General features: G+C 31.4%; 1 protein-coding gene across 1 annotated transcript in view; it reads right to left on the bottom strand.

The window, feature by feature from the left end:
* The window catches only part of LOC140045353 (tectonic-like complex member MKS1), a 41,271-nt gene that overhangs the window by 14,236 nt on the left and 2,327 nt on the right, over nt 1-24,708 (bottom strand). The window contains exons 6-11 of the mRNA XM_072090208.1: nt 23,812-23,854; nt 22,313-22,540; nt 21,794-21,899; nt 13,400-13,470; nt 7,500-7,683; nt 5,422-5,638 (exon numbers count right to left, since the gene is read on the bottom strand). Of these exons, the coding sequence (XP_071946309.1) occupies nt 5,422-5,638; nt 7,500-7,683; nt 13,400-13,470; nt 21,794-21,899; nt 22,313-22,540; nt 23,812-23,854 (849 nt within the window). The remainder of the gene's footprint in view (nt 1-5,421; nt 5,639-7,499; nt 7,684-13,399; nt 13,471-21,793; nt 21,900-22,312; nt 22,541-23,811; nt 23,855-24,708) is intronic.

Raw genomic sequence — 24,708 nt, forward strand, 5'->3', positions numbered from 1 at the left:
CAGGGGGAACTCTTATTTAGGGGACACACTTATTCAGGGGGAACTCTTATTCAGGGGGCGCTCGTATTCAGGGGGAACTCTTATTTAGGGGACACATTTATTCAGGGGGAACTCTTATATTTAGGGGACACACTTAACACTTATTCAGGGGGAACTCTTATTTAGGGGACACACTTATTCAGGGGGAACTCTTATTTAGGGAGAACTCTTATTCAGGGGGAACTCTTATTCATGGGCACACTTATTCAGGGGCGCTCGTATTCAGGGGGAACTCTTATTTAGCGGACACGCTTATTCAGGGGGAACTTTTATTCAGGGGGAACTCTTATTCAGGGGGAACTCTTATTCAGGGGGCGCTCGTATTCAGGGGGAACTCTTATTTAGGGGACACACATATTCAGGGGGAACTCTTATTTAGGGGACACACTTATTCAGGCGGAACTCTTATTTAGGGAGAACTCTTATTTAGGGAGAACTCTTATTCAGGGGGAACTCTTATTCATGGGCACACTTATTCAGGGGGAACTCTTTATTCAGGGGGGGCGCTCATATTCAGGGGGAACTCTTATTCAGGGGACACACTTATTCAGGGGGAACTCTTATTTAGGGGGCGCTCGTATTTAGGGGGCGCTCGTATTCAGGGGGAACTCTTATTTAGGGGACACACTTATTCAGGGGGAACTCTTATGGGGACACACTTATTCAGGGGGAACTCTTTAGGGGGAACTCTTATTCAGGGAAAACTCTTATTCAGGGGCACACTTATTCAGGGGGAACTCTTATTCAGGGGGCACACTTATTCAGGGGGAACTCTTATTCAGGGGCACACTTATTCAGGGGGCACACTTATTTAGGGGGAACTCTTATTCAGTGGAACTCAGTCTTATTTAGGGGGCACACTTTATTCAGGGGCACACATATTCAGGAGGCACCCCTATCAAAGAGACACACCATGAGAAATGTACCATTGGTAAAGTTTTAACACAGCCAATACCTATTTAGTGGGATACCATTATTATAAGTGGACTTTATTTTTGGTCTCAAAGGTGTCCCCTTAATGGAGGTTCTACTATTCAATGTTGAAAACAGGGGTCCTACCTGTACTGTATCTAATTGTAATTGTAATGCAACAGAGTTTCCTTAAGGGAGATAATTATTAATAAAGTTAAACATAATCTAATCTAAACAGTTTTTTTTCTTAAGGTGTACAGTACTAATAGGTAACTTTAAACCATAGCATGTTTTTAATTATTTAAACTCATAAATTATATTTATTATTCATTACAAATGTGTTTTCCATGATTTGCAGTATTGATTTTAGTAGTGTGAATGCGCTTGAGCTTCCAACATATTCGACCTAGATTTAATGAATCACTCAGAATTTTAAATTTATTGTAATAAAGAATAACCAAGGCAGAGTATTATTTCATCAGATATCATTTTAAAATGGAGAATGATTTAATGTGTTTTTAATGTTAAAGGTTAAAGGTCATGTAGAATGGTGGTATTTGATAACTGCATCCAGGCAATGTTTTATAACTTTTTCGTTTAAACATTCACATGAATGTTTAAAAAAATGTTGTTAAGCTCTGTCTACACTATCAACTAGGAAGTGATATACCAAATATGGTATTGATATGACATCATAGGCACAACACATTTGTTTTTCACATAAAGTTTGATGGTGAAGATTTTAATTAAATAATTGAAAAACACATAAATAAATAAGTTTTCAAGGTAATGGAAAAAACAAAAATATGGATGAGATTAAAATTCAATATTATAATTTCAATATAGTTAAAAAAAAAAAAAAAAAAAAATTGAAAAATAGTTCCACAATCAGCGTTGGTGCAAATTGTTTGTTTGTTGTCTTTAGGATATTGTAGGTTGGTGGAAGTGATCCTTATATTGTTAATTTTCTGGTATAATTGATTCTCATCTTGTTTTTTTTGTATGATTTGTATATGGATGTACTATCCGAAATAAAGAAATGAAAGAATGAAAGTATAAAATGAATGTGTTTTTCTTCTAAAAGAAAATCATGCTTTAGTGAGTTTAACAAAAAAAAATATCAATGAGATTGACAAGAAAAAAACAGAAAGGTCCCCTTATGACGATATTGAAATTTAAGAAAAGATCAGCTAGATTTCTTAAAGGTATGCGATAAGGTATAAAAGTTGTGTTTAACAAGACATATAAATAATGATTATTACACCTAGAGAATTCAATCCAATCTACAGGCTACAACAGCTAGCTGTAGGCTTTCATGTCAATATTCTTAAAAGCTTATAATGATTTACTGTAATAAAGAGAAAAAAAAAAGATTTTGTCTAAAAAACATCAAGTTTTTAGCCGTTAAACAAAAAGAAAAAATAATTGAAAAGCATAGTCTAACATTTGTATTTTTCTTTATATGTAAAAAGGATGTTGTCAATCACAAGGCATTGTGGAAATTGTTGAGTAGAATAATGGGCTGCCCTCTTAAGAAACAAGTTGCTTGGTAATTATTGTTTAAGTTCAAACAGGCATACAAAAAATATTAGAATATTTTTTTTTTTTAATTCTTTTTTAAACTTCATTTCCACAAATTCCTGTGCTCAAAGAATACCAAGTACAAACACACAAATGATCAAATCAAGATACATATCAAACAATGATACATTGCCCAACATATCTTTAAATAATAATAAACAATTTTAAAAATAAAACCAACAACAATACTGTATAATAAACATTTTGTCACAAAACGTTCTACTACAATACTGCTTTTACAAGATTTCTTTATGGCGTTTAAACTCTTATTGAACTCGAACAATTTTTTTTCTAGTATAGTCTAGAATTGTAGTAGGAAAAACAAAATAGTAGAATTTAATAAGATGTTATGAGCATTATTATGACTTTTCAAAGTGGTAACAATTGTAATTACGGAGCAATCTATATGTTGAAACCTATTGGCTTGGTATTAGAACACAAAAGCTCTTATTTCACTTAGTTCAAACTATATATTTTGTCTTTCATGCAATTTTGATTGAAAAAGAAACAAAATATCTAAATAATTATGTTTTTAATGAAGGTCATTTACTCACACCCAGGGTGTTAATTTTTTTTAGAAAAAAACAAGAAAAATTGACCCACTAAATCATAAACTTTAAAAGAAGTTTTGGACCAATACTATAAAATATATAAATAATTATGTTTTTAATGAGGGTCATTTACTAACACCCAGTGTGTTCATTTCTTGGACAAAACAAGAAAAATTGACCCACTAAATTATCAACTTTAAAAGATATTTTTAACAATTGTATATATGGAAGTCAAAATAAGATCACCATCTCTGATGTATGCAATATTTGCTTAGACTGTACTCATTTCTGTGTCATGTTGACATAAATATTCTACAATTTAACAGTAAATATTACTATTATATGCCACAGACAAATTGAATATTTTGTGTGAGATAATTACACATTTTGCTTGATGACTATGGATAATATGATTTCCTGAGAAAGGCCACAAGCAATGATAAATGGTGCTCAATATGACAAATGATGGATTGATTGATGGTAACTTTGATCATGTGGTAGTTTTCTATTTGATATAATGTCTAGTCTATTCTAACATTTTTAAAACTACTGTCAGTCTTCTTTTAAATTCAATATTTTACACCGAGGTGCCTCACAAGGTGAAACCACCTAGCTTCAAGGCGCCTCGGAAACAAATACAACTATTATTAAACAACAGAAACATCAATCAAATCTTCTAGAATTAACAAGAAATCATTTTATAAAACAATACAGTATTTTCACGAGTCGAAGATCAGATCCAAAAATAAAAATGTTACTTGAAAATTTAATATTGTACATTGAAGAAATATCTGTATACTATAAGAATAAAAGGATACTGTAGATAGATCAAAAAGTTGTTTTTAATTGGAGGAGACCTGGTTTTGGGCTTCAATGCTAGTGTATAATCATATGTATTAGTTTGCTATATTACTAAAATATGGTCTTTGTATGAAAGGAAATTACTGATAACTATCACACAAGTCTCAGTTGGGATTGATAGACCTACACTTGCAGGTAGTATATAACAGAGTTTATGATTTAAGGGTTTTTCATTAAATGGAACTATGTATTTCAGGGATTTTTAATTTGATGGTCTTAAAATGGAAGGACATTATATGGCCTTTATTTGGAGGCAGTTACTTTATTGTGAGAGTTCTTAATATAGGGTCAGTTGTGTATACTGTAGTCGTTATATTGGTGTTTAAATAGTGGACTGACTATAAGGCCTCTATTTGGAGGCAGTTATTTATTGTGAGAGTTTTAATATACAGTCATTTGTGTAAAGTCATTATATTGGTGTTTAAATAGAGGACTATAAGGCCTCTATTTGGAGACAGTTACTTTAATGTCAGAGTTCTTAATAGTTAAGTTGTCTAAAGTCTATTTATTAGTGTTTAAATAGAGACAGACGTATGGCCTTTATTTGGAGGCAGTAATTTTTGATGAGAGAGTTTATAATATTATACACTAGGGTCATTATTAATTGGTATTTAAATAGAGGTATAAAAATAATGGCAAAAATGGTCTCCTTAATGTGAGAGTTTTTATAGGGAAACACATTCAAAGTTCACATGGACCTACATATTCATACACCTGTATCTATCTTTTATACATGTCTGCCATAAAAAGGTATGGAAATAATAATAAAATCTAGCTAGATGATTTGTTTTGTTTTTAAATTTTACTAATCCCTTGAGAATAAATAGGAACACAGCATTAGAGTAGATTTATATCTGCCTTATAAGGATTTAGTCTTTAATGATATAATAAAACCTTTATATTATTTTAATTGAATTGATTTTTATTCCATTTATTAAACCAATAAAAGTATGGTTTTGTAAGGAAATAATAATTACTAAAACATATGTCAATCTCGGAGAATATTTGTTTAAATTGATTGCATTCTTGTTCTTTTTTATTGTATAGTTTTAGAATAGAGGGCGCTAACTTACTTAGTCTAGTCTTTTTGTAGTTTGAAATGTAGAAGATAATATTGAATAGACTTTATTTCAGAAATATCTTTCATACCAAATAAAAGTTACACTAAAATATGATTTTCTCAGATTTAGCGTACAATTTTTAACAATCTGTTCTGTACAGTGCATCTCAAAAAGTTTTTAATGTGTACAATACTAAACATTCAAGAACACAAATACAGGGTGTTAATAATATGAAAATAAGTTTTAAACTATAGTTTTTAAAGAATATTAAGCCCTTTCTACACTATCAAACGAGTTTGACAAAAAGGTGTGATGTGCACCCATATTTGGTAGTGATATGACATTATCATGTCCATATATGGGCACATCACATTTGTTTGTCTCATAAAGGTTGATATAGATAGAGCTTTACTTACTGGCTCTGCTGTACAATGTTAAACTTTATATGAACTGATCCCGATGTAGCCGTTTCAAATCCAAATCGGCTAAGAACTTTCCCGTCGTGAGTAGTAGGTATCGCTGTGTACGTCGGATCTTCAAGTTCGCATGAACCACCAATAAAAAACCTTCGCAGCTTACACTGGATTGTTTGGTCAACTGGACGCCATGTATTTAAATAAATATCATGCATTCCTGTATATATATCATGTATGTAAAAAAGTAATCAAGTAAAACAAAATGTGTTTATTCATATCATATCCAAGACATGCCCTAAAGAAAATTACATCCTCTTCAAATAAACAAAAACTATTATTTCATAGCTAAGGGGATGAACTTATATAAACTTCATCTTTTAAACATTTTTTTAATAAACCATCATGAAAGATGTATTGTACCCCAAAAACATGAACAATGAAGATTAATAAAAAAAAAGACTTTGATTAGTTTTAATAATGACTTCCTAAAAATATAAACAATTAAATTCAATCAAAAACCCATTGACTTCCTTGACTATTTTTTGCTTTAAATTACAGTTTTTTCAGATAAATTTTTTCTTCGATCCAATTTTTGGTCAAAGTGAACAACTATTATGTGACATTAAAATGGCATATTCAACAAAAGCATTAAAAAAAATTTGTTTTTTCAGGAGGAAAATATATCTTTAATGTTTTATAGCCAACGGGATGATCTAAAAAAAATACTCCTTTTTCAATTTTGTTTTAATAAACCAAAATTAATAGTTTACACTAGGCAATAAGATCTAAAAAAAAACTACCTTAGAACATACAGTGTGTTATAAATTCAGTCTTTAAGCTTGTATTTCACGTCATAGAATTCAGGTAACATAAAGTATCTTAAACACTATGATTGTAACACAACTTTGTAGTGCTATCTATTGATACTTAAGCTTTAATATCTGCAACGTGAACTTTCTACAATTTATACGATCATTGGGAGACATCTCCATTAATCATGTAAATATACTCGATAGTATCACGACAGAAAATACAATCTTTTGGCAAATTGTTCACCTAAAGGCATAGTTATAAATAAATGAGTAGATAGAGAGACTGTCTGATTCAGAAGATGTGTACATTGCAAGGATAAACATATTAATGTTCTCTCTCTGTTCTCTAACGCTTTTGAGTCTATTTAATATTTTATGAACATAGATTTTAAACACCTGTTTTAGGGGTATAATTGCACAATGTAAAGATTATGAGGTTATTTCTATATATTGATCATATGTAATGTGTATAGAATACTATAACATAGCGCTTAAAAAGAGGTGGATTGAAACTAATAATAAAACCTCTGACTACACTATCAAACCATGGAGGAAATTCCTCCATGATCAAACTAGTTTGACAAAAAGTGTGATGTACCCACAGTATTGTTATGTTGCTCAAAAGATTTTTTTTTGGTAATTGAGAAATTACTTAACTAGTTAATAAAACCAAAGTGTGTATTAGTTATTTTTTAATTCAGTGGCAGATTCAGGGCCTAACAAGTTTTAAAGTGTTAAACTAACCTAATGTCTTATATTTTGCAATTGAATTTGCCTATGTAACTAACTACTCACACACCTCCTTGGCCTAGAGACCATTAGGTTATGGGTTCAATTCTATCTAATGCCATTTTTGATATCGTAACTACAAGATTTACTCAGCTAAAGGTAAAGGTATTTATTCTGAAATTTGGATTAGGCCTTCTACAGACCCACAGCAGCCAGCGCCTACCAGATCAGCACACTGGGAGACTATCCCCTATTCTTTTTGAATAGTTCATCAAGTTCTTTAACGATAATCAAATATGATATTCATATAATGTAGGTCAGTATGGATATTTGTCTTTTGAATGGAACACCACCTGTTAAACAGGTGATGTATAGCTGTAGGCTATACTTACTTTATGGCATATGTACAAAATATTTTGATTTTTAATGATGCTTTCATTTCATTAAAAATCATAAATATTTTGTTCAATGGATTGAATTTGAGAACTTTTGGTCCTGTTTTCAGAGAGATCGGTTCTGGGGATTTTTTCATCTTACCTGGGGTGTCTGGTATTGAGGTATAACCATACCCCTCAGTTCGGTAACGCTTCCATGAGTCTAAAGACAAAACCTCAATGAATATCTGTGGCCATCTTGAAAGCGAGTTGATCTTTTCAACGTCACCGTCATTGCGAAAGAAAAGTTCAAATTCAAATGGGAAACCAAAGTATGCTACATTGTCCTGTAAATAAAAATATGTAAATTATAATTATATGCAAAAAAAAAACTATTGTTTTAAAGCTCTGTCTACACTATCAAACTTTATTATGTGACAAAAAAATGTGATGTACCCATATGAACATGATGATGACATATCACTACCATATTTGGGCACAACACACTTTTTTTGCTTATCAATATAGTTTTTACAGTGTTATCCAATATGATGGGGTTTGCCAAAGGCAATGATGATGTCATATCACTACTGTACCATATTTGGGCATATCACTACCATATTTGGGTATAGATTGACAGTGTAGACAGGGCCTTACGAAGTAAGAATAAGTTCAAATATAGAATACTTTGAAATAACAAATTAATGCCTACAATTTGTAAAAATATAAACATTACAATACATAGCTTTCACACTGTTTGTTCGTCAACTGATAACACTCTTAAAATATTACTCACTGAAATGGTTTATTGGAAATATAATAAAAACCAAATTTAGCATAGTACTAAACCGACTAAGGAATTGCTAGCGACATATTTTATTGCAATCTTAAGTAATGAGAGAGCATAGTTTTTGTCATCTTTTTCACACCATACATTTAAAGGTGTTGAACAGGTCTTGTTTGAAGATGAATAAAAATATATTTTTATCACATTTTTTTTTCTGCATATTCTTACAAACCTGGATTGAGAATTGTCAAAATAGTTATAATTATTTAATATACATTTTCCTATTCAAGCTTGTCAATTTTTTTAAAGATGTATTGTCCCCCAAAAACATGAAAAATGAAGATGAATTAAATCAGATTTTGAATAGGTTATTTTGTAGTGAATCACTTTCATAGGAAAAAAAACAGAAAAAATAATGTTTTCACTTATAAAATAACATAATAAATGGTTAAATTCAACCAAAAATCCATTGGCTGGCAGCCAATTTGACCATTTTTTGCTTGAAATTCCAGTTTTTTTCAAGTAAATAAATTTGTTTCTGATCCAATTTTTGGTCGAAGTCAATAACTATTATTGACATTAAAATGGCATATTAAAAAACAAATGTACAAAATTATTTTTCAGGGGGACAATACATCTTTAATAAATCTATTTTCCCCTTTAAATTCTTAATATTTTATTTTATTATTTTTACACTGACCAGTAACATTTCATTTCAAATTCATAAATGATAAATAAAAAAAAAAGTGTTATTTATGCTGATTTACATCATATTTTGACAGTCAATTCCCATCTTGCAGTTTTTGACAGCTCAGCTAATTCTTGCAGAATGTAATGTACCAAGGATATTTAGATTAAAATATTTGCAATAAATTTGTTAAAAAATGTTATGAATTTTTAAAATAAGAGAATTAAATTATAAGCACTACTAAAGTAAGGGTACATCATGTAATTCACAAAAAAGGAAATAAAGTTGTATCAATGTTTTGGATGTTGTCTAAAGCTCTGTCTACACAAATGTGATGTGCCCATATATGGACATAATGATGTCATATCACCACCATATTTGGGCACATCACTACCATATTTGGGTATATCACTACCATAATTGGGCACATCACACGTTTTTTTGTCAAATTAGTTTGATAGTGTAAACAGAGGTTAAGAACCATCTTCTGGAGTAAAAAAAGAATAAAAAAATAAACACCTTAAGAAAAACATCAGAAATAATAATATTACGTCTAAGTCGTACGTGGACACGTTTGAGAAACAGAACTTGACATTAAAAAATCAATAAAGGAAGAAACTTGACCATAATCGACACCTTAAGGTTTTTAAAAATAATATAGTGTTACTCTTGGCTATCCAATAAAAACAAATCAAATTACTTTCAACCTAGAAATATCATTGATGATGAATGGAAAATACAGCGTATAAGCTATTTAAACATGTCATACAAAAACGTAGAAAAACCATTAAAGAAAAACAAAATCATGTCAGGCAAAAAACAGTCTAGAAAACCATGTTATGCAAATTAGAGTTTAGAAAACCAAAGGTATACAAAAGAGTACAGAAAACCCTGATGTCATACAAAAATGCAGCCCCGAACTATAATGTCATGCAAAATGTAGACCAGAAAACTATGATGTCATGCAAAATGCAGCAGCCCAGAAAACTATGATGTCATGTAAAATGCAGCCCAGAAAACTATGATGTCATACAAAATGCAGCCCAGAAAACTATAATGTCACATGCAAAATGCAGCACAGAAAACTATGATGTCATAAAATGCAGCACAGAAAACTATGATGTCATACAAAATGTAAACCAGAAAACTATGTCATACAAAATGTAGACCAGAAAACTATGATGTCATACAAAATGCAGCAGCTCAGAAAATTATGATGTCATGCAAAATGTAGACCAGAAAACTATGATATCATACAAAATGCAGCTCAGAAAACTATGATGTCATACAAAATGCAGCCCAGAAAACTATGATGTCGTGTAAAATTTAGCAAAAACAAAAACACATTTTGTATGACAACACAACCTAGATCATGCATTACACACACAACCTAGATTACGTGTATAGTACATAACAAATATAATGACTGCAGTTAGGCTTCAGTAATTGCCATTGTGAAACACAAACAACAGACATTGAATTTAATTGCGAAAGACAATGTTGAAGAAAACTAATACATTTACGTTAACTTCAAATTAGCTCAATTGATGTTATTCTCACAGGTTAATAAAACTCTGTTACATTGAATCAATTACTATTATTGGATTAGAATTTAGAAATATACAGTTGTTAAAGTAGTGAGTTAAAGCAGCAACGAAGAAGAATTACCATTGCGAACAAAGAAACATTGAGTTTTAATAGATTCTAATTTAACTTTTGTGTGTTTGATCAAACCTCACCTCACATGAAAAAATTCATTTGATAAAATATTAGTACGAATATAAGAACACCAGGGAACATTTTCGCTAGTGTAGCATATATACAGTACAATAACAACCTTATTGCTACACATTTGTACAATTGTGTAGCAAAAAATACAATACAAAACTATGTTTCTCGACTTAAAAATCAGTTTGATTTAGCAATATTGCTAAACAAAATTTTAAAATGAAATTTTTCCCTGAATACAGTACAATCAATACGGTCAAACATTCCTTTGGGGGACTCCGCTATTCAAAAGGACACCCTTATTAAGAGGACACCTTCTTGTGGAATGAGTAAGAGGTCAATTCAATAGCAGTTCTATTGCATTACTATTACAATACACTACATAAAACTCTTAAAGTTGTCTTCCTTTTGTAAGAAGATGTGACACCATCTAGCTTAAAACGAGATTTAGTTTAGAAAATGTTCGTTTTCGTTTTTATCCTATAATTGGCGCATTATACACGTTATTTGTTACGCACTGAAATAAATAAATAAAATATCCAATAAATGGAAATCTAATTCAAGGAAAGTTTTTACACAAATAACATTCTAAATCTAGGTTCGCTGGCATTTATAAATTATTAATTGGCCCGAAATGACTATTAACCATCGTATGACCTCCAAAATGTGTTGACGCCAAATACCCTTGGCGACACGATGCACACTCACTCGTGGCATCATTACCGTAAAGTACAAACAAAATTACATAACAAACACTTTATTATCACAAAGCAATAGTGAGTTAATTCTATGTAAAGTTCAAAGTAATTTCAATGAGTGAATAATATGACTTATAATGGGAAACATTTTTCTTACGATAAGTTCGTATCATAATATCTTGATACTTAAATGTGTTTTTGTTAGTGGTGTATCCACAAACACTTTATTATCACAAAGCAATAGTGAGATAATTCTATGTAAAGTTCAAAGTAATTTCAATGACTAACTAATATGCCTTATAATGGGAAACTTCATAATATCTCTATGCTTATAATTACGCGTATATTTGTTGGTGGTGTATTCGATTCTCTTTTTTGTAATTTATCAGAGCATTAATAACGATGTCACAGTGTAATATAAATTTCATAATAATCACTTTTAATGTAGCAACAATTGAGGCATTTACCACGTAATCTGTTATGAATGCGAACAATACATCACCTTCCTCTTTCATCATAATGTTCTCAAGTCATTAACAAAGTGCAAATGTTACTTTAGCTTGTATAACACATATTGTATGATCACTCAAAACATAATTTATTTGCACTAGCTTCTTCATACATTCAATTATGTGAATAAATTACTATTACTATATAAAGCTCTGTCTACACTACCAAACTTTATGCGACAACAAAATGTGATGTGCCCATATATGGACATGATGATGTCATATCACTACCATATTTGAGCATATCACTACCATATTTAGGCACATCACGCTAGTGTAGACAGAGCTTTAGGTACTATAAAATAATAATAAAAGTGTGATGCGCCTAAATGGTAGTGATATGACATCATTATGTCCATATATGGGCACATAACATTTTTTTGTCACATAAAGTTTGATAGTGTAGACAAAGCTTTAGAAATTATACAATCAAATTTAAATTTTCGGGATTTCGCAAAGCAAAGTATGTTTTAAAAGACTCTTTTAATTAATGCTCTAAACTCTTGTGACTTTTTTTTTTTTTACTCAATTTTCAGGATTTTGATAAAATATATCTTACCGTCAGCTTTTTAAAGCAGAGAATCTTATTTTTTTCTTCAAATAGATACATTAGCTGTATGTTAGTAGAGTGGGGGTTTTGATCCTCAAGAGACTAATTCCAACAAGTTTGCACAAAGCCTATACCGCCTGTGTATTAAACTTACTGGCGGCAACATCAATATCTACACAGATGCTGCGGAAATTAATGAAGGCCACATATTTCGGGTTGTTTTATTCAAAAGAATGAACTAGATATAAAGATTTTTGGTGCCAATAAAAACGGTTTTCGGTAGAAAATGAGCAACAAGGGAGCACATAAGACAATTATGAATATAATTTGTCTCTTCTGTTGTTTGTATTGAGTAATGTCGACTAGAGCAAAAGGAGAAATACATTTTTCTTGGTCTGTGAGTTCAGTTGAGTTTTGTATAATACTCTTTGCACTGATTTAAGTTATTCTTAGATAATACAAAGGAGATCCATCATACTTTAATACTGCATATTGTGTTCGTTTTGATATTTTTAGTGTTCAGCTCCTCAAGACCTTTTATAAAAGTGTCATATTAATACATATATCAATAAGTGGCGCCAGGTTTAATGTGCTAATGTTCCTAGGAATAAAATCTGTTTGGTTTTTAATTCATACACTATTTTGTAGTTTATTGCAGTCAGTTTTCGAGATAATAGAGAATTGTTCCAAATATCTGCAAGTAGCCACTTATTTTATAGTCATAAGTGTTGACCCAAGGTTAAGACCGAGTGACCAGTATCAGGTTCATACTGTACAAACTTATACAATAGTTAAAAGCTATATCATTATTTACACTGAATGGGAAACTGTAGCATAAAGTCAAATTAATATAATATAATAATGTTGAAAAAGTGAGAGATGTTTGAATGGCACCAAAGAGATTTGTTAGGCACCACAGAGAAATGTTGTTGTAGATACACGCGCCATTACTAGCACTATTAAGGTATATTATTTAGAATGTGTTTTGAATGGGGTGTTAGGAGGCGGGGATGTTCTGTTAGGAGGAGGGGGAATGTGGTATTTGGGGGTTTTGTGTACTTACTGTATGAGATGGGTGGTACTAAATTTAAATTTATACATACCCTCTCTATCACCTTCGTCTTGCATGTCTGTGTAACACCAGAAATTTGTTGGCTTGGATCTGCAGACCAGTCTAAGAAATAAAGGTTTTAAATTAGATCATATAACATTAATATCATTAATTTGTTATGGTAAATTGTATTTAGTTTACAGCAATTTATATATTTGTGCCAAAAATATACACACACATAATAATTTATACTTAATTAACGGTATTTAACCTAAATAAAATCACCTAAAACTAAATTCATCAAAATGTGTTGGCGTTGCTTGCGGAAACTAATAATAAAGAAAAATAGTTTACTGCAAGAATAGTTAATTTTCATTTTTTTACATAAAGCTGTCTACCTAAACTAGTTTACAAAAGAAGTGTAATGTGTCCAAATATGGTAGTGATATACCAAAATATGGTAGTGATATGACATCATCATGTCCATACAGTATATGGGCACATCACAATTTTTTGTCACATAAACTTTGAAAGTGTAGACAGAGCTTAATATTCAGCAAAAGAAATTCATCTGATTTCAAAAGAATTCTCTAAGAAATATGGTTCCTTTATTAGAGCTGTTTTAACAAACAGTACAAACAAAAAGAAATTAAAATCATAGACTATTCAATTCCCTTGAGTGCATTCTGAAAATAAAAATTGTTAAAAATAGAATAATCTTAGAGAACAGTTACGTAGATATGTTGGAACATCATCAAAACATAAACATTACATTTGAATTTAATTTAGAAGATTAATACATTCGCTTGCAATGTTTACAAATTTACAAAATGATTTGTCGATGTGATTATGTGGGAAGAATCAATTACTTGTTTGTTTTTCAATTGAATCAATTTGCGTGATAAACAGATTTTATTTATAGAATTCTGCGAGCAAGTGACCTACGAGAATATTTCATGTATCAAAATAACAACGATGGAAAAAGAAGAAAAGGAAGGCTCATCCATTGCACGGTAGCCAGTGAATGAGGCGTTCATTCCACAAATGTTACTGCCATGCTATATACAGTAGCCATTGGTGGAAAAAGGAATGCTAACCCAGGCCACAATAGCCATCGTTGGCAAAACCCACCCAACGGTAGCCATGGATGGCAAAATGGATACTCACCCACACCATGGTACCAATCGGTGGCAACTCCCACCGCATAGTAGCAATGGGTGGCAAAATGGATGTGCTCCCACCGCATGTTAACAATCGGTGGCAACACCCAGCCCACCATAGCCATCTATGGCAAGAGAGATGCTCACTCACCCCATAGCCAGTGGCATGGTGGCTAAAAGGGATGTTTGGTGATGAAATGAAATTATTGTAGCCAACACTGGCAAAAGAAACAAGAAATATTTGTAAACAGAACAATATAAAACTATATAAAGCAGATGTTCTGAAAAGGCAATTAAATAAATAAACATTCAATTCATACATAAAATATTTACAATTAGATTCTATAAATTCCAACATTGGTACATCTGTTGAGTGATAGTGATACATAAAAAAATGGATGATTATGTATACTGTAGTTATATAATATGACATAGCAGTGCAGAAATGTTAAATATTTCATGAAATATTTCTACTGATTTTTTAAAATATATTAAAAAAATAATTTATGCAAACTAATATAAAAAAAAATAAAAATCCAACTTTGTATTTTTGTCTGTATTCATGCTATAATAATTTTATGATTTTTTATCAATGAAGATTGAAATTGCGGATATAAAAAGTGACTTTTTCTCATCATACAAAAATAAACATGTTTTGATTTTTTGTCTTTGTAAAAATTTAATAAACCATGTACTGCAACCTGTGGTATAAGAAAATATTTGAATTGGTAAAAGTTTTTTTTTTCTCATAAAAAAATATTGAAATATTATTTTTTCTTAAAAATTAAATAAACAAGTATGAATCCTGTGGAATCCTGTGAAATCCGTGTTCCAAGAAAAATGTTTGAAGTAAAATGTTTGAAGTGGATATTAAGTGATTTTCTCTCATAAAAAAAATATTTTTTCCTTCTGCAAAAAACGATAATGTTCTTCAGTAAAACAATACACATATTGTACAACATTTTTCTTTTTAATCAGCATTATTATCTCCTCAACGCTTTTTTTTGTGAACAAAAATGAAGTATTAATATAGAAATGTAATAATATCTTCATTTAATAAATTTAAAAGACATTTTTTATTATTAGATTGAACGTAAAATTATATGACCTTGTTTTAGAAGATATGATTTTAATTCATCTTTGATTAGGTGACCTTCATTTAAAAACTAGTATTGCAGATATCATCTTTCCAATATAGCTTATAACTCATTCTCTCTACATTGAAACAAATATTAAACGTTTTAATTAGCGCTGTATATTTTTCCTGCATATAATAAGAAAATTATTACTCAAGCTTTTAAGATAAGCTTAGAAAGTCAGGGGTAGTCTTGTAACTAATTAATTCAATTGACAAAAATTGACTATACTAATTAACTAATCTCCCTCATGGTCTCATCAAAACAAATTAATTGTATACATGTTACTTCTTCAGATTTGAACTAAAGACCTTGGTTTTGCAAGGAAGGTAAACACCAAAGATGCCACAACACAGATCAATATTCCAATAGAAAATGATGGATAAGTATTTGAAACTTTGGATCCATCAAAATAACGCATTCGTAACTTTATCATAATATTCAATTTGACGCATCAGGTGCATAATGTTTATCATATTTCATCAATGGTTTATTACCCACGTAATCATTTTAACGACTTTATTACATAACACAGTATTTTACATTCCCAGAAGGACTACCTTTTCTATATATAAAATGAAGTTAGATAAACTTCAGCGGACGAATTTATATTGTTGGCTGTTGACAATATGAATGTGTTTATTAATGTATTATATCATGTATTATAATTATTTTTATTGACAAACTGGGGATCATTACAGTATCATCATAACAGTATTTATCTAGCACGAATTGAATGAAAAACTTTTTTTGTCAAACTAATTTGATAGTGTAGACAGAGGTTTAGACATTAAAGGAAAGTAAACTGAATATTTACAAACAATACAGAACAAAAAAATATCTGATGATAAATATAATGTGGTTAACGATACCAAACGCAAAATGGCGTCTAAAAAATGAACGCCACTATGTCCAACAACGTTTATATCCGCTGTTAAAAGCCAATAAATAAATCTCTCAACAGGTATTTACAAAGCGTTCACTTTCAAGGTGACTTGGCGTGTTAAGCGGGGCTAATGATAACGGTTAAGCTTTCAAGGACGGCACTTAGGACGCTTTATATTCCCTTCTTAACAAAGCGCAGCGCACATTTAACATTTTATCACTATTAGCAAGCTATATGTCTGCCGGGTATTATTAGTATTAGGTGACCTAAAAACGTCAACAAATAATTACAATAAAACAATAACTAGATATTTTATACTTGAATCTAGTACAAGGCTTAAACGTTGTCACCAGTAAATATTCATTAGAACAAAAAATGCTTACAATTACATAATAAATTCTCTAGGGAAACCTTTATGACAGATTATGTAATATGCCAACATATCGTCACTTCATCGAGGTAGCGAGTTCCCAAGAGAACAGGGATATTAACCATACCCAGCTTGTGAGTCTAGTGTAAGTCTCGGAAAACTTAACATTGCCACCACGATATTCATACATCAAAATGCTTGTACGATGCATGTCTCTAGGGTGAACTTTTTGATTTATTAACCATAAAATACCAACATATCGTTACTTCATCATCGAGGTATCACAGTCCCTTAGGAATGTATAGAGATACTACGTATAAATCCACCCTAATTTGTTAGCATGCATACAAATAATGAAATGTTTATGAGTTGAATAGGGGGATACTTTCATGAGTTAAAAGATTTACTGTTCTATATGATGAGGTGTTTCAGTGGCGTAACGGCTATGAGCGCTCACTGGCTAAACCCAGGGTCCCGGAGCTTATGAGGCCCAGAGCAGTGCCCAGAGGAAAAAACATGCATTAGAATATGCTGAAAAGGCTAAAAATGCCTTAAGGCCTCCAACGTTGGAACTTGAAGGGCCACTTAGGTTTCCTTAACCATGGGGCTTTATGTCTCTGCATTATGTCACTGGGTGCAGTCAAGTCAAATATGGCATTATAGGAGGATCCTAGTTCCCAGCCTCCTCCTCTCCTTCCCTCTACCCCCTTCCTCTACCAAATTTTGAATGTAAAATAAGATAGCACTTAGCACTTTATTTTACAATTTATAGGCCTTCTGCCCAAATCCCACTTTTCCCTCCACCAAAATCCGGGATCCATCACTGAACATCTATTGTTTGAGAATTAATTATTATTATTATTTATTCATATGGTGACAAACTGTAATACTTTGCTCAATTATAACATTTTTAAGGACTTATCATTAAGTAATATATAATGCGCATCAGTATTGATAAAAATTAACATCACACATTGAGAATATCTAAAAACGGCAAACTTACCATTAGCAAATACAACAAGTCCATTTAATGCGATTTACAATTTAGAATGTACATATCAAAATGGCCAGGATATGTCACTTAATAGCGAAATGGATTAGTTGAGATCTTAGAGAAATTGTTAATATCCGGAAGTCTTAAAATTTAATAAAGGAAATTTAGACTAATTTTAAATATGAGATGTTTATTTTGGAATATGATTTAGTACTTGTTTTAATGTATGTTATTATCTTATTGATGCGCCACCATTCTACCCAGTAGCTAAATCATTCGGCACACATATGTTTCTGAGAGTGAGCAGAATGACTGTTTGACTTGATAGCCATTTTTTTCCCCAAAAATTTCCTTGAGCCCCTGATACCCACAACATTGTATTTGGTTTCAGTAATTTGCCTTTGAATTTAAACAGTTTAATATAGTATTAGTAATCAATAAAAAATCTTCTTTAACTCCCTGCTGAATTGATTTGTTTAAAATATTTGTTACATTTTTATTCATAAATTTTTGAAATACTATAGTGCTGTTATACAGTACTGGTCAGAGGACATTCGACTAGACTTGTATGTTTTGATCGTGTATTGAGCGAGTGTCGTTCGAAAAATTTACGAGCAATTTCCGATCGTCGATATCCTCGAGTGATGCATTAGGTCAAACATCACGCATGAACGGATTTTACAAAGTCAATACAAGAGAATTCATTTCATTATGTACATAAACAAGTAATTTAGCAGTATACTTGCAAATTCAATTGAAATTGAAAATATATATTTATACTGGGTAACCTCTTGAGTCAATGACTGGTTTCCCAGAGGGCCCAGTTGGTGATCAGTGGCTGTGATGTACTAATACACCGGGGTAACCCCCTACTCGTCTCGAAAGATGTACTAGGTTCTTTAAAGTGCACACGAGCTAGATGTGTACACTGGACCTACGGTTTATAGTCCATATCCGACAAGACTCGTTCTACCACCAGAACCATGGAGTGAGTCAGCCTCGAACCCCTGCCGATGTAATATGGCTAGTTATCATTAAAAAAAAAAGAGAAATCATAAAAAAATAAATTTAAAAAAAAGTGTTGGTAGAATTAAAAAATAAAAGCATTTAAATCCAGAGAAATCATAAACTATTAGTGATCACTGCTTTGAGTATTCACTTAAATAAACACATTACGTCAAGAAAAGCCAAAAAAAAAAAAAGGAATCCTAATAAATAAATTTTAAAAAAAGTGTTGGTAGAATTAAAAAATAAAAGCATTTAAATCCAGAGAAATCATAAACTATTAGTGATCATGGTTTGAGTATTCACTTAAATAAACACATTGCGTCAAGAAGCAAAGAAAAGAACATAAAAAAAAAAGAAGATTATCTCTAAGAAGTTTAGTAGTTAGCGGCTAATAGCGAGAGGAATCAAAACAAAGTCTATTTTACTTTTATGACCAAATCAAAATATTTGATTACCACGGAAGTGTTCTTTAGATGTCTTATAAAATCCCTTTTAAATCCTCGCGGAAATGGTCGTACATCTAACGAGCACTTGCAAATCACGGTTGCTATAAAATCCAAGATGCTCTCGTATTGCGGGGTCAATGACTCTAGTTTGTTGAACTGAGATGCTTTGATTTAACAAGGATACTTATGGGACTTTATGAATTTATTTTTTTTGTATTATTATATAGGACTGGTTGACTTTGGAAACAGGTGACAATTGCTATGGTAACTGACGGAATTGGTGAAGATGATATAATTTATGACAAAGCTGATAATAATAATGACAATAATAATGATGATTATTTATTGTTATTAGGCTTTATATAGAGCCACACCAAGAATAGAGCGCCTAACAATACTTACACTTACTTAAAGGGGGGTTCCGGGTTTAAAATGAATAGTACAAAATGTAAAATATATTTGTCTGTCTCTTGAACGGTAAAAGTTTCAATTTATATAAGCGCCCAGTGAAGCAGAACGAAGGCTGTGAAAGGAGGCCAGATTACAAGTGCAGCTACGGCGATATGACACTGTGTTACAGAATAGGAAATTCGTGAAATGGTCAATCTTCCGACGACTCGTTATCATTAACCATATCAATCACTTTTGTAAAATTATACTTATCTGATGTAATTTTAGTCGGTCTTCCCATTTATAAAGTCAATGTTCTATGAAAATTCATCAAAACAGTGAAAAATTAGATATGTTTGCACTTTACGTTTGCCGATTTTCGCACTGACTTAGGGAAAGCCTTCAAAATCAATGAAGCGTAACGTATACATTCCTGCTGAGAGCGCGAGGAGAGCGAGACGACGATACACGTGCTCTATCTACCCATGCCTGGCATCGTCACGTGATAAGCAGATACAGTATACAATACCAAACTGGTCGGGTCGAGTATACCCCGTCTATATCACAACATGAACGATATACAGTATTTGATTGAAGGTCGACTCAACCTACCGGAATGGTATAGATAATATAGCTCGAATGAGAGAGTTGGAATATTTGTAAACATAAGTATTGCTAATTTTAAGAAGTGTAGCCTAGTAAAAGGCCTGGTAGTATCAATTCGCATAGGGTCTACTACACTAGCTAGCTCAATTTTTAACTGGGCCGGATCGGCTAGGTCTCCTTCCTACTACTGGTCTACTTGCTTGATGCAGTAGTATCCGCTTTTTTGGAGAGTAAACTAGGCCTATTTTAGGCCTACTTAGACGATCGGGACATCATACGTGCGGACGGCGAACGGCGATATTTACAGCCGATTTTGTAGAATGTTTTAGGTTTAGATTGTTTAGGAGTTTGGTTGATAGGATGGGTTTAGAATCCACTGAGTTTTGTTATTTATGGGCCAATCGTTTAGTAGTGGGCCAGCTAGGCCCATGATGGGCCCCAATGTTTTAGCGTTTTAATCTCTAGTCAGAATGGCTCTCACCCATGAAAAAAAATGATTTAGGCTAGGCCTAGCCTAGTACGTGAAGCCGATAGTACGATCTGTACTATTCGAGGTATAAAAATAGTATATAATTTATGACTCCGTAATCTGTACTAAATTTTGTATTTTATTAAATGTCAAATAAATATATGCTACTACTGTTATTATTACACTTTAGGCCTAGCTTAGAAAACCTACAAATAATGTATTTCACAATGATCGGGTGGTCGTCGTTTGACAGGGGAGATTGAAAAACACAACGTACATGACGTCGCGAGTTTGGAATCCACTGATGACGTGATTTTGTGAATATCTCATGAATATTAATGAGCTTCCCTAAGCTGCTGAAAAACAGACTTTCCATGAATTTACCCTAAAATGTATATGAAATTTTATTTTTTTATTTCTCGTTATTATTTCTTCATTCTGACATGTCTATATTTTTATAATATTTTTTATTTAATAAATAAACGATATTTAAAAGCAATTTTAAACCCAGAATCCCCCTTTAAAAGTCTTAAGATAATAATAACAATAATGTAGTAGTCTTATATAGCGCCTAATACAATGTTTTTACACACAAAAATGATCCAAAAAAAAAGAAGAAAAGAAAAGCAAAGGAACCATTTACACCACCGCATTCTCCAGCACTTTGAAGCTCCTATATGAGAGCTCGCCGGAATATTATTCACAGGAGCTGGAGTGAAATACATGTCCATATCCTATCCTATAACATATGATAACGAATGATGGAACATATTTGTTTTATAACACAGTGTATCCTTCTTATCTTAAAATGATAGAGACTATCACAGTATAACTCTTTTAATTTCCGGATTTCGGATCCAAAATAGTTTTCCCTAAATAGGGGTAGTTCACCGTAGAGTATATATAATATATATTTTGCACCCTTTAAAATTATCCTTTTAATATGGTTATTCCCAGAATAAGAATATAAAAATAACTCACTTCCTGGTAAATCCACGAAGTAGTGGATGTATAAATGATCGTAATCAAAATCACAAGCAGAGACAATCTGACCAATTACAAAGAGACGAAGAACATCATGTGTCACCTACGAAACAAAAACAGTTTTATAGTGAAAATATAAAAAGTCAAGAATAATGTTGCTAAGTAAATATGATTATAAACATACTGTATTGGTCTTAGAAAAATGTGCTCTTTTTTTAATCAAAACAAAACGGCTGAAAACCAGAATGTTTTTATGGTCAAAAGGTATCAAATTCTTGTATACATTCCAAAAATGTAGACTGTAAAATAAGTTGGCATATTCAGCATTCACATTTAGGCTAAAGGAAAAAACTATTAGAATTCTGTAAGTATATACCACTTGAGGGAAATATATAAATATTTAATTGATTGAAATAGTATATAAAATATCTCACTTAAGTGTGTAAATAATATTTTTGGGCCCCCGGTTTCGGACCAGCCCTGTTTTGAACAAATTAGCTAAGTCTAAGTTCCTACTTGTTCAAAATCACTGCCAACTTGTGAACTAATGATTTCAGCATGGCGGACGTACAGCTCCCGAATCATGCGTCGTTCACGGTCCTGCTCTACGTGGTTCATGGTCTTTGAGACGAGTTGAATACTATATTCAAATGTGTCGCGCTTCGCCGAGTCGGTGGTGATAGAGTAGGGAGGTCGACTACGATTGAAGTCAGGGTTTATGCTAATTACACCATTGGTATCAACCTAAACAAAAAGAAATAAGTTACAAATATCAACTATAATCTATTCTACAATTTTTTTTGTAAAATGTGCTTATTCTGTGATAATTGGTTTTGATATTTGATATCATTTTACATTTAACTTTAATTTAAAGTAATTGCATGTTCATTTTACAATTAAGTGTCGATTAAAAGTTTAAGAAAAGGTTTTTAATTTGAGACATTTACATCATTTTTGCAAACAGCATTAATGACTTCAGAAACTTCTTGTGAAAAGTCATTTTGAAAACCATTTTATAATGTCCAACACAACATATATATAATCCAAAGATATTTAGAATCATTTTATCTAGTCCACAGTATTAAGCTCTGTCTACACTATCAAACTTTATTTGACAAAAAAATGTGATGTGCCATATATGGACACGATGATGCCATATCACTACCATATTTGAGCACATCACACTTTTTTCGCGAAACTAGTTTGATAGTGTAGACAGAACTTTAAGAAAATAGAAAAAATATATTCAAATGGTACGGTCTAAAAACTTTTAATAATTACAAAGCTTAACTAAAAAAAAATTGTTGTTTTTGTTTGTTTTTTTTATTCTTTATATTATTTTGAAACCGTGGCCAACATAAAACTAGAGTAAGTAATCCCATGGCATTTAGAAATATCTCTTACGGTTTTATAGAATTGAGATAAATAGAAAGAAAATATATAATAGTTACGGTCTATAATTATGAAGCTCTAAATCGCAACAAAAATTGAAGTTGTTGAAAGTCGTGAAATGAAATAAGATTAAGAAAAAACAAATTAAAGAAAAATTCAACGCTTTTATTTGATGAAATGGAATGCTTATTCCATCCAAGTCAAAGTAGAACTTAGTTATAAAATATCAAGATCAGTTTTGATCTTAGACAGATAAAACAAAATGGATGTAATCTAAGTATATGATCCACAGTTGATTTTACCGACAGTTACTTTTACTGCTATTTTTTTTAGACTGAAACTTGATTGAGTAGTAAAGCGCTGTCTACACTATAAAACTAGTTTGACAAATATGTTAGTGATATGCCCAAATGTGGTAGTGATATATGACATCACTTATTCAACTGCAAGACTTTTTTAACTGTAAGTCTTTTTCAACTGCAAGACTTATTCAACTGCAAGAATTTTTTTTATACTAAAAATTGGCATTCTTTTTTACTGTTTTACATTTTTACTTGGTGTGAAGCTTATGTTCTCTCTATCTTAAATTCCAATCTTCATTTCCAAATTCAAAGTGTACATACCTTTATTGTGCACAGCACATATTCATCACTAGAACATGGTTCACTATGACAAAAAAAATATATATATCAAGTTAAATATTGAAATTATTTCATGTATAAAGCTGTCTACACTATCAAAATTTATGCGACAAAAAATGTGTTGTGCCCATATATGGACATGACTACCATATTTGGGCATATCAGCACCATATTTGGGCACATTTTCTTTGTCAAACTAGTTTGATAGTGTAGAGCTTTATAGTATATTATTGAGGTAAACAATAAATACACTGTCTTTAAAGCTCAGATACAGGCATGCATTTTAAATTTAATATCTGGTTAATTGTACATAAATCAAATATTTGTAACAGAAATCAAGACGAAAAAAACATGAATTTCCCTTAATATGGTCAAATACGAAATTTGGTAAAATTCTGCCATAAAAACCAGGAAGACTTTTTTTTCAGTAGTTAGGTAGTTTAACCTAATGTAATAACATGTCTGGTGACTCCCTAGAAGGTGAAAAAAGATGGTGGATAATTTTTGCTATAGCATGACAATAAAAATCTGAAGTTTAATCAAAATATCAGAAATGTAATATTCAAGTTATATTACCTATATTTAGTCATCTGATATCATTTTTTACCACACCGTTTATTTTTCATAGCTTTTTAAAATGCCTCTCTATTTACAAATTTGTGTACAAAAGAATAGAGATTTTACTGTGTAATTTGAACTATCCCCCCACCGATAAGAAAGTGCTTATTTTCAAACAGCTCGTGTAACACAAATAAATTCCCAAAAATGATGAAACATAGGGGAAACTATAGATCGATTATTATTGGAATGTATGATCAATAGACATTTTTTGCCCGCACCTGGCCTTTAAGGAAAAGAATTGTTTTTAGACTGAAATAT

This window comes from Antedon mediterranea, chromosome 3 (assembly GCF_964355755.1).
Source record: "Antedon mediterranea chromosome 3, ecAntMedi1.1, whole genome shotgun sequence".
NCBI classification, from domain to species: Eukaryota; Metazoa; Echinodermata; class Crinoidea; order Comatulida; family Antedonidae; genus Antedon; species Antedon mediterranea.